Raw genomic sequence first — 10,056 nt, forward strand, 5'->3', positions numbered from 1 at the left:
TCGAAAAAAATATTTTCATCACATTTTATTTATCACATGCTTCGTAAAAAACAGGTGTAGACTAACAGTGAAATTCTTACTTAAGGGCCAACAATGCAGAGCGAAAAATAGAAAAATAATAACACGAGGAATAAATACACCATGAGGTACGATAACTTGGCTATATACACGGGGTACCAGTAAGGTGTCGATGTGCAGCACTGGAGGTTGGTGGCACCTTAATTGGGGTGAACGGGCTCGGGGTAATGACTGGAGCGGGATCAGTGGAATGGTATCAAATACATCAAACACATGGTTTCCAGGTGTTTGATGCCATTCCATTTGATCCGTTCCGGCCATTATTATGAGCCGTTTTCCCCTCACCAGCCTCCACTGAATTGTCCAGGGGTACTAGGAGGTAATTGAGATAGATTTACATATAGGTAGGGGTAAAGTGACTAGAGAACAGGATAGATAATAAGCAGTAGCAGCTGTGTATGTGATGAGTCAAAAGAGTTTGAGGGTCAGCGTGGCAGATGTGTTGTTGCTTACCCTCACCACCTGGGACAATACTGACAATACATGCACTCCATAATTTTAACAGATTTGACAAATGAATTCACAGTGATAAAGTTTCATACATCAATGGGTGATAAACAGCAGAACACGTTTTAGAACTACAGAATAGTTCAGACAAGTCATATATGAACATACACAAATTAACAATTTCCCTCTCTGTTCTCTCACTTCACCAAAAGTAATCAACATCTCACATCTGACTATATATCTTTCTCTCTCTCTCTCTCACTTTGTCTACTTCTCCTTTAGCTGCAAGTCAACAGGAAGTATGCCAAACCACAGCCCCTTTCAGAATAACAGAGTGCCTGTTTCAACATGTTGCTTTCTGACTGTATGCTGTTCTGCTGAAAATGCAACATGAGCAGAGCAAAACTAGTAATTTCCCCTTTCGGATGTTCATCTCAAATGATGAGTTTTGGCTTTGTTAAAAACATGGCTATTTGATAACATCGCACCACTTCACTTTTTACAGTAATATTTTATAATGCCATGAGGCAGAGGGATAGGGGCAAATAAATAGGGGTGGGTTGGGGTAAGAGGAACAGGAAGAGACTAGAGGGCTGACAGGCAGGCAGAGAGAGCGCGTCACGGTGATATGTGAAGCATAACTGATAGCAATTAGTTCTCATGAAGAAAACTGCCATGTGAATCAGTGATGCCATACCTAATCAATGTGGACACAAGAAATTGATGTTTATCAGAAACTGAACTCCAGGAAAACACAGGTAAGATAGACTTATTGAGAGAGTGGGTGGATAAGGTAATAATTAGCAGGCGGGCAAGTACAATCCAAGATAGGAATTGAGTGCTTAAAGAAGTGAGCAGGAAACTAGTCCTTCTGGTTTTTCATAAACACCACCGTTGAGATTATACCATATTATGCTTACAGCTACCTCTTTAAGGAATACCTGGGATAGGATAAAGTAATCCTTCTACCCCCCCAAAAAAAATTGTAAAGTGGTTATCCCACTGGCTATAGGGTGAATGCATCAATTTGTGAGTTGCTCTGGACTAGAGCGTCTGCTAAATGACGTAAATGTGCCCTTGAGCAAGGCACTTAACCCTAATTGCTCATGTAAGTCGCTCTGGATAAGAGCGTCTGCTAAATGACTTAAATGTAAATGTAAATGCTGTTCAGTCTGTGTCACACTAGAAGTCTTCTACATGTGTTGTTGTGAGTTAACATTTTGATAAACTCTATGAGATTACCTAATATATTTTCTTAGACCAGTTCCACAATCCTCATAATGTACAATAGAACTTCAGTTGATATATTTGTCTTATCTAATTTTTGTTAGGTTTACACTGAGACAGACGTAAATGGATATTGTCATGGAATATCCAGAGATCAAAGTTGAAACAGCTGAAGAGGAGCAGTTGGAGGATCTAATTAAGGAGGTGGATGTTGAGAGAGTTGTTGAGGGAGGGACAGAGCCAATAACAGGCCAGAACAACGATGAAGACTCCAGTGTGGAAGAGGATGCCACTGCCAGACATGGACAGATTGGAAAAGCCAACACTGAAAGTGGAGATGGAGACAAAAGAAAAAAGGACAACCAAAGAAATAAAGCAAAAGGAGAGACTGGGACAGAGGACGGGGTTGAGCACATTAAAGGGATGGATACATTAGGAATGGATAGACCGAAAATAGAGGGGATGGCGATGGTGGATATAACAGAACAAGATTTGGAGACGGACAAACCATCACAAGGATTACAAGTTGGCGCAAATAGACATCTTCCCTTTGACCACTTGCCCAAAGATACGCTGAGCCCAGAGCATGCCCAAAAACAGGTTTATAACATTTGCTTTTATGAAAAAATATAGCAATTTGCTTTGTGCCCACAATTACAATAATTCCGTTAGTGACAGAATACCAGTCTTACCATTTTTGATGTAGCATTAGTTTTTGATGTAGAAGGGTTTTCTTTCATATATAGAAAAACAACAAACAACCTTCATTTTGTGGTTACAGAATTTGTAGGTGTGGAAATGCCAGCGTGTTTGAAATGAGTAGTGATACCACCCATTTTGAAGTTCTTGATAATGCCCACTCTTTCTGCCACCTGTCTTTCCCAGGCTCAACGGTTAACCCCTTATTTCCCAGACGCGCTGTATGACCTGGTCTTTACTCTGCAAGAAGGAAGACGACTCAATGACCAGCGGTGCTCGTTCAGAGGGAGGAGAAGGTGCCATTCTGAACCCAACACCTACATTCCAGCCAACAGAGCCCACAGAGGTGAAAGAACACGGGAAAAAACTCTCTGTAATGATAACTAACTAAGTGACTGTTGTAAACATACAGTGGGGAGAACAAGTATTTGATACACTGCTGATTTTGCAGGTTTTCCTACTTACAAAGCATGTAGAGGTCTGTAATTTTTATCATAGGTACACTTCAACTGTGAGAGACAGAATCTAAAACAAAAATCCAGAAAATCACATTGTATGATTTTTAAGTAATTAATTTGCATTTTATTGCATGACATATTGTCACGATCGTCGTAGGGAATAGACCAAGGCGCAGCGTGATGAAGGAACATGTTTATTTATCTTTAGTGATAAATACGGACAATCAACAAAACAACAAACGACTCGTGAAGTCCACGGTACAAACACAACCAACTGGAACAAGAACCCACAAACACAAAGGGAAAAACAGACAGTTTAAATATGGCTCCCAATCAGAGACAACCAGCCACAGCTGACACTCGTTGCCTCTGATTGGGAGTCACTCAGGCCAACATAGAAACAGAACAACTAGAACCCCCAACATAGAAATATAACACATAGAATGAACACACCCTGGCTCAACATATAGAGTCCCAGAGCCAGGGTGTGACAGTACCCCCCCCTAAAGGCGCGGACTGCGACCGCGCCTCAACTAGAGCAAAACAGGGGAGGGCTGGGTGGGCATTCCTCCTCGGCGGCGGTTCTGGCTCCGGGCTTGCCCACCACCCATCAATACACCCCCCCCATAGCGCCCCTGGTCCGGTCTGGCCCCGCTGGCTGGAGCTGAACTGGACGTAGCAGGAGCGGTTAGCTTCAGCTCCGTTGTGGAGCAGTTGAGCGGTACCTGATTAGGCACCGGTGACCCAGGCACTGGTTGTGCCGGACTGACGACGCGCACCCCTGGCTTGGTGCGTGAGGCAGGAACGGACCGGACCGGCCTGACGATGCGCACCCCTGGCTTGGTGCGTGAGGCAGGAACGGACCGGACCGGGCTGACGATGTGCACCCCTGGCTTGGTGCGTGGAGAAGCAACGGGCCGGACCGGGCTGACGATACGCACCCCTGGCTTGGTGCGTGGAGCAGGAACGGACCGGACCGGGCTGACGATACGCACACCTGGCTTGGTGCGTAGAGCCGGAACGGGCCTCACCGGACTGACGACTCGCACCCCTGGCTTGGTGCGTGGAGCAGGAATGGACCGGACCGTGCTGACGATGCGCAACCCTGGCTTGGTGCGTGGAGCCGGAACGGGCTTTACCGGACTGACGACTCGCACCCCTGGCTTGGTGCGTGGAGCAGCAACGGGCTTTACCAGGCTGACGACTCGCACCCCTGGCTTGGTGCGAGTAGCAGGAACGGGCTGGACCAGGCTGACGACTCGCACCCCTGGCTTGGTGCGAGTGGCAGGAACAGGCTGGACCAGGCTGACGACTCGCACCCCTGGCTTGGTGCGAGTGGCAGGAACAGGCCGGGCCGGGCTGGCGACGCACATCGTAGGTTTGGTGCGAGGAGCAGGAACAGGCCGGGCCGGGCTGGCGACACGCACCGTAGGCTTGGTGCGAGTGGCAGGAACAGGCCGGGCCGGGCTGGCGACGCGCACCGTAGATTTGGTGCGAGTGGCAGGAACAGGCCGGGCCGGGCTGGCGACGCACACCGTAGACTTGGTGCGAGTGGCAGGAACAGGCCGGGCCGGGCTGGCGACGCGCACCGTAGACTTGGTGCGAGTGGCAGGAACAGGCCGGGCCGGGCTGGCGACGCACACCGTAGGCTTGGTGCGAGGGGCAGGAACAGGCCGGACTGGGCTGGCGACGCACACCGTAGGCTTGGTGCGAGAGGCAGGAACAGGCCGGACCGGGCTGGCGACGCGCACCGTACATTTGGTGCGAGGGGCCGTAACAGGCCGGACCGTACTGGGGACACACACCACTGGCTCTACCCCGGGATCTGGAACGGGCTGGACCGGACTGGTAACACACCCCAGTACCTCTCGCCGTGCCTCTAAACCTTCTTTCCCTACTTTGACCAGTGGCCCCCGTAACCTGGTGGCCTTCTGAATACGCCCCTTTTCTGCCTCCGTCAGCCCCGTCGTCCATGCCCTGTGCCCCCCCCTAAAAAATGTTTGGGGTTGCCTCTCGTCAGCCCGACGACGACACTGATCACGCCGTTGCTCCTCTCTCCGTCGCCTCTCTACTGTCTCACTCCATGGCCGGCGATCCATCCCGGCCAGGATTTCCTCCCAGGTCCAGGACCCCTGCCCGTCTAAGATCTGCTCCCACGTCCAGGCTGCCTGCTCCTGGACACGCTGCTTGGTCCTGTGATGGTGGGTTCTTCTGTCACGTGTTGGTCTATGTTACCTAGGACGTTACGAGTCGTTTGTTGTTTTGTTCATTGTCAGTATTTATCACTATAGATAAATAAACATGTTCGTTCATCACGCTGCGCCTTGGTCCTCCTCTCTTAACGACAATCGTGACACATAAGTATTTGATACATCAGAAAAGCCGAACTTAATATTTGGTACAGAAACCTTTGTTTGCAATTACAGAGATCATACATTTCCTGTAGGTCTTGACCAGGTTTGCACACACTGCAGCAGGGATTTTGGCACACTCCTCCATACAGACCTTCTCCAGATCCTTCAGGTTTCGGGGCTGTCGCTGGGCAATACGGACTTTCAGCTCCCTCCAAAGATTTTCTATTGGGTTCAGGTCTGGAGACTGGCTAGACCATTCCAGGACCTTGAGATGCTTCTTGCGGAGCCACTCCTTAGTTGCCCTGGCTATGTGTTTCGGGTCGTTGTCATGCTGGAAGACCCAGCCACGACCCATCTTCAATGCTCTTACTGAGGGAAGGAGGTTGTTGGCCAAGATCTTGCGATACATGGCCCCATCCATCCTCCCCTCAATACGGTGCAGTCGTCCTGTCCCCTTTGCAGAAAAGCATCCCCAAAGAATTATGTTTCCACCTCCATGCTTCACGGTTGGGATGGTGTTCTTGGGATTGTATTCATCCTTCTTCTTCCTCCAAACACGGCGAGTGGAGTTTAGACCAAAAAGCTCTATTTTTGTCTCATCAGACCACATGACCTTCTCCCATTCCTCCTCTGGATCATCCAGATGGTCATTGGCAAACTTCAGACGGGCCTGGACATGCGCTGGCTTGAGCAGGGGGACCTTGCGTGCGCTGCAGGATTTTAATCCATGACGGCGTAGTGTGTTACTAATGGTTTTCTTTGAGACAGTGGTCCCAGCTCTCTTCAGGTCATTGACCAGGTCCTGCCGTGTAGTTCTGGGCTGATCCCTCACCTTCCTCATGATCATTGATGCCCCACGAGGTGAGATCTTGCATGGAGCCCCAGACCGAGGGTGATTGACCGTCATCTTGAACTTCTTCCATTTTCTAATAATTGCGCCAACAGTTGTTGCCTTCTCACCAAGCTGCTTGCCTATTGTCCTGTAGCCCATCCCAGCCTTGTGCAGGTCTACAATTTTATCCCTGATGTCCTTACACAGCTTTCTGGTCTTGGCCATTGTGGAGAGGTTGGAGTCTGTTTGATTGAGTGTGTGGACAGGTGTCTTTTATACAGGTAACGAGTTCAAACAGGTGTAGTTAATACAGGTAATGAGTGGAGAACAGTAGGGCTTCTTAAAGAAAAACGAACAGGTCTGTGAGAGACGGAATTCTTACTGGTTGGTAGGTGATCAAATACTTATGTCATGCAATAAAATGCAAATTAATTACTTAAAAATCATACAATGTGATTTTCTGGATTTTTTGAAAATTACAGACCTCTACATGCTTTGTAAGTAGGAAGACCTGCAAAATCGGCAGTGTATCAAATACTTGTTCTCCCCACTGTAACAACTGTTGCAATTAGCTTCCCTTGTTTCACCGTAGACACACTGACTCATTTTAAATGGCAGATGGGGAAAAGCTGTAAATAACTGTACGGTACCAATATCCATTGAAGCGCTTCTATCATATAACTGTGGCATGGACACATATTAGAATGTCTTCTGTACATTAGTGAAATTTGAAATAATATTGTTTGAATGATTAACTAGGACACTAAATGAACTAGGCCACTAAATGTAGCATGTCTCCACTATCTTTTCTCCCCTTCCATTCCCAACAGTGCATTTCTCCTCAATGACTTCGCTGCAGAAAGATGAGTTCTTTGACTTGGTGGCTACTTCCCAAGGCCGTCGGCTTGATGACCAGCGGGCGGAACTACATGACACCCCACCCCCTAAGTCGAAAGCCAATAAGAAGAGGAGCAGTGTAAAAGATACAAAGCCTAAAAAGTCTGCTCCAATTGCAGTGCAGAATGAGGACTTGTACAATATGATTCTCATCTCGCAAGTAAGTAACTGTAATCACCAAAGCTGCCAGTAGTCAATTTGACCAAAACATTATTTTGTTCTAGTCATAAGCAAAATATCATGAAGGCATCATGTCATATGGTTAACGGAAAATCCGCACTAACACAAAGTTATATTAACAGTATTGCACTTTTCATGTACAGTGCATTCGGAAACTATTCAGACCCCTTGACTTTTTCCATATTTTGTTACGTTACAGCATTATTCTAAAATGGATTAAATAAATACAAATCTCAGCAATCTACACACAATACCCCATAATGACAAAGTGAAAACAGGTTTAAATAAATTTTACCAAATGTATTAAAAATAGAAAACAGAAATACCTTACATAAGTATTCAGACCCTTTGCTATGAGATTTGAAATTGAGCTCAGGTGCATCCTGTTTCCATTGATCATCCTTGAGATGTTTCTACAAATTGATTGGAGTCCACCTGTGGTAAATTCAATTGATTGGACATGATTTGAAAAAGCACACACCTGTCTATATGAGGTCCCACAGTTGACAGTGCATGTCAGAGCAAAAACCAAGCCATGAAGTCGAAGGAATTGTCTGTAGAGCTCCGAGACAGGATTGTGTCGAGGCACAGATCTGGGGAAGGGTACCAAAACATTTCTGCAGCATTGAAGGTCCCCAAGAACGCAGTGGCCTCCATCGTTCTTAAATGGAAGAAGTTTGGAACCACCAAGACTCTTCCTAGAGCTGGCCGCCTGGCCAAACTGAGCAATCAGGGGAAACGGGACATGGTCAGAGAGGTGACCAAGAACCCGATGGTCACTCTGACAGAGCTCCAGAGTTCCTCTGTGGAGATGGGAGAACCTTCCAGAAGGACAACCATCTCTGCAGCACTCCACCAATCAGCCTTTATGGTAGAGTGGCCAGACGGAAGCCAATCCTCAGTAAAAGGCACATGACAGCCCGCTTGGAGTTTGTCAAAAGGCACCTAAAGATTCTCTGGTTTGATGAAACCAAGATTGAACTCTTTGGCCTGAATGCCAAGTGTCACGTCTGGAGGAAACCTGGCACCATCCCTACGGTGAAGCATGCTGGTGGCAGCATCATGCTGTGGGGATGTTTTTCAGCTGCAGGGACTGGGAGACTAGTCAGGATCGAGGGAAAGATGAACGGAGCAAAGTACAGAGAGATCCTTGATGAAAACCTGCTCCAGAGCGCTCAGGACCTCAGACTGGGGTGAAGGTTCACCTTCCAACAGAACAATGACCCTAAGCACACAGCCAAGTCAACGTAGGAGTGGCTTCGGGACAAGTCTCAGAATGTCCTTGAGTGGCCCAGCCAGAGCCCGGACTTGAACGTGATCGAACATCGCTGGAGAGACCTGAAAATAGCTGTGCAGCGACGCTCCCCATCTAACCTGACAGAGCTTGAGAGGATCTGCAAAGAAGAATTGGAGAAACTCCCCAAATACAGGTGTGCCAAGCTTGTAGTGTCATACCCAAGAAGACTCGAGGCTGTAATTGCTGTCAAAGGTGCTTTAACAAAGTACCGAGTAAAGAGTCTGAATACTTATGTAAATTAATTGTTCAGTTTTTTATTTTTAATAAATGTGCTAACATTTCTACAAACCAGTTTGTGCTTTGTCATTATGGGGTATTGATGACAATGTTTGAATAAGGCTGTAACTTAACAAAATGTGGAAAAAGTCAAGGGGTCTGAATACTTTCCGAATGCGCTGTAGTTTAATTTTGGCCAGCTAATAGCCTAACCACCGATCAAGCAATATTATAGACTAAACATTCAAATGCTGTTGCTGCAGGATTATTTTACTGCGACAATACTGGTCAAATGAATATCCTACACCTGTATGTCGTGCTGTAACATGGGCATTGGGTATTATGTTGTATGGTGTAACAACATATCATGTCATATGGTGTATTAGCATCATGTCATGTGGTGTTACGTAGGTGTAATGTCCCGTCTCCATACCTCAGGTCCAGTGTAAAATAGGCATCATGTCATGTGGTGTTTCTGTCTGTCTCTGTTCCTCAGGCCCAGGGTAGGCTGGAGGAGCAGCGCAGTGCGGCCCCGGGCCCCATGGATGATGAAGACTTCTTTTCCTTGCTGCTGAGTGTCCAGGGAGGACGCATGGAGGACCAGAGGACTGAGCTGCCTGGGATTCTGGGAACCTGAGAGATGCACATGCTTGAGAGATGACTCGGACCATGTGGTGTAGCCCTATAGTGCCATGGCTTTTGCTTCTTATTCACCTTGCCAGACCAGGCATGACCATTTTGTTCTGTTATGGTCTGAGTTGACAGTACCATCTGTATCGATGACTGCATCAGTAATTTAATTTAAAAAATGGTATGTGAATAATAGAGGCGTCAATTCAGCTGCATAATGCTATATAGACTAATTACAATGTTTGTTGTACGATATTAAGCTTACAGAGTGGGTAGATTTGTATGTTGACTGCACAATAATTTGGATGATATTCAAAATGCCCCTAAGCTTTGGGGTGCTTTAAATGTATTTATTGTGATGAGGAAATGAGTTTTGCTCAGCACAGCAGTGAATGAATATGAATGAGAGTGTTTGATTGTGTTTCCATCTTGTATTTGAATAAAGCTCCTCACGAGAATAAACTAAGCGTTAAATGTTTGACCTGCACCAAGAGTGTTTCTAGTTGTTCTCCGAGAACGCTTACGATAAAGCCCCACAGCCTCTGTCTAGAGACCCCACAGAGCTATTGAGGGCTCCAGTCCACTCCAACTGAGACGGCAACTTTCGGAGGAAGTCTTGAACTGTCTAGGCGGTGTCGTATCGCGTCAATGCTGGTAATTATTGCTGTCAAACAAAGGAGTCCGCTCATACTGAACCTTGATCATACGTTTTATTCATATCACAAGATTTCAGCATAAGTT

The 10,056-nt window shown here is 46.7% G+C and overlaps 1 protein-coding gene across 1 annotated transcript; it reads left to right on the forward strand.

The window, feature by feature from the left end:
* The first annotated feature begins 781 nt into the window (after nt 1–781).
* Nucleotides 782–9,793, forward strand: LOC121559684 (G-protein-signaling modulator 2). The gene is made up of 5 exons (XM_041872797.2): nt 782–1,283; nt 1,857–2,352; nt 2,638–2,797; nt 6,926–7,152; nt 9,182–9,793. The coding sequence occupies exons 2-5, from the start codon at nt 1,879–1,881 to the stop codon at nt 9,320–9,322; spliced, it is 1,002 nt and encodes a 333-aa protein (XP_041728731.1). The 5' UTR covers nt 782–1,283; nt 1,857–1,878; the 3' UTR covers nt 9,323–9,793.
* Nucleotides 9,794–10,056: the final 263 nt, after the last annotated feature.

This window comes from Coregonus clupeaformis, chromosome 17 (genome assembly GCF_020615455.1).
Source record: "Coregonus clupeaformis isolate EN_2021a chromosome 17, ASM2061545v1, whole genome shotgun sequence".
Lineage (NCBI taxonomy): Eukaryota > Metazoa > Chordata > Actinopteri > Salmoniformes > Salmonidae > Coregonus > Coregonus clupeaformis.

Bases quoted from the DNA above. Each gene is read 5' to 3' on its own strand.
- LOC121559684 (XM_041872797.2), top strand. From the start codon at position 1,879: ATGGATATTGTCATGGAATATCCAGAGATCAAAGTTGAAACAGCTGAA. The intron at 2,353-2,637 runs GTTTATAACATT...TGTCTTTCCCAG, and splicing joins CAGAGCATGCCCAAAAACAG to GCTCAACGGTTAACCCCTTA. The intron at 7,153-9,181 runs GTAAGTAACTGT...TCTGTTCCTCAG, and splicing joins ATATGATTCTCATCTCGCAA to GCCCAGGGTAGGCTGGAGGA.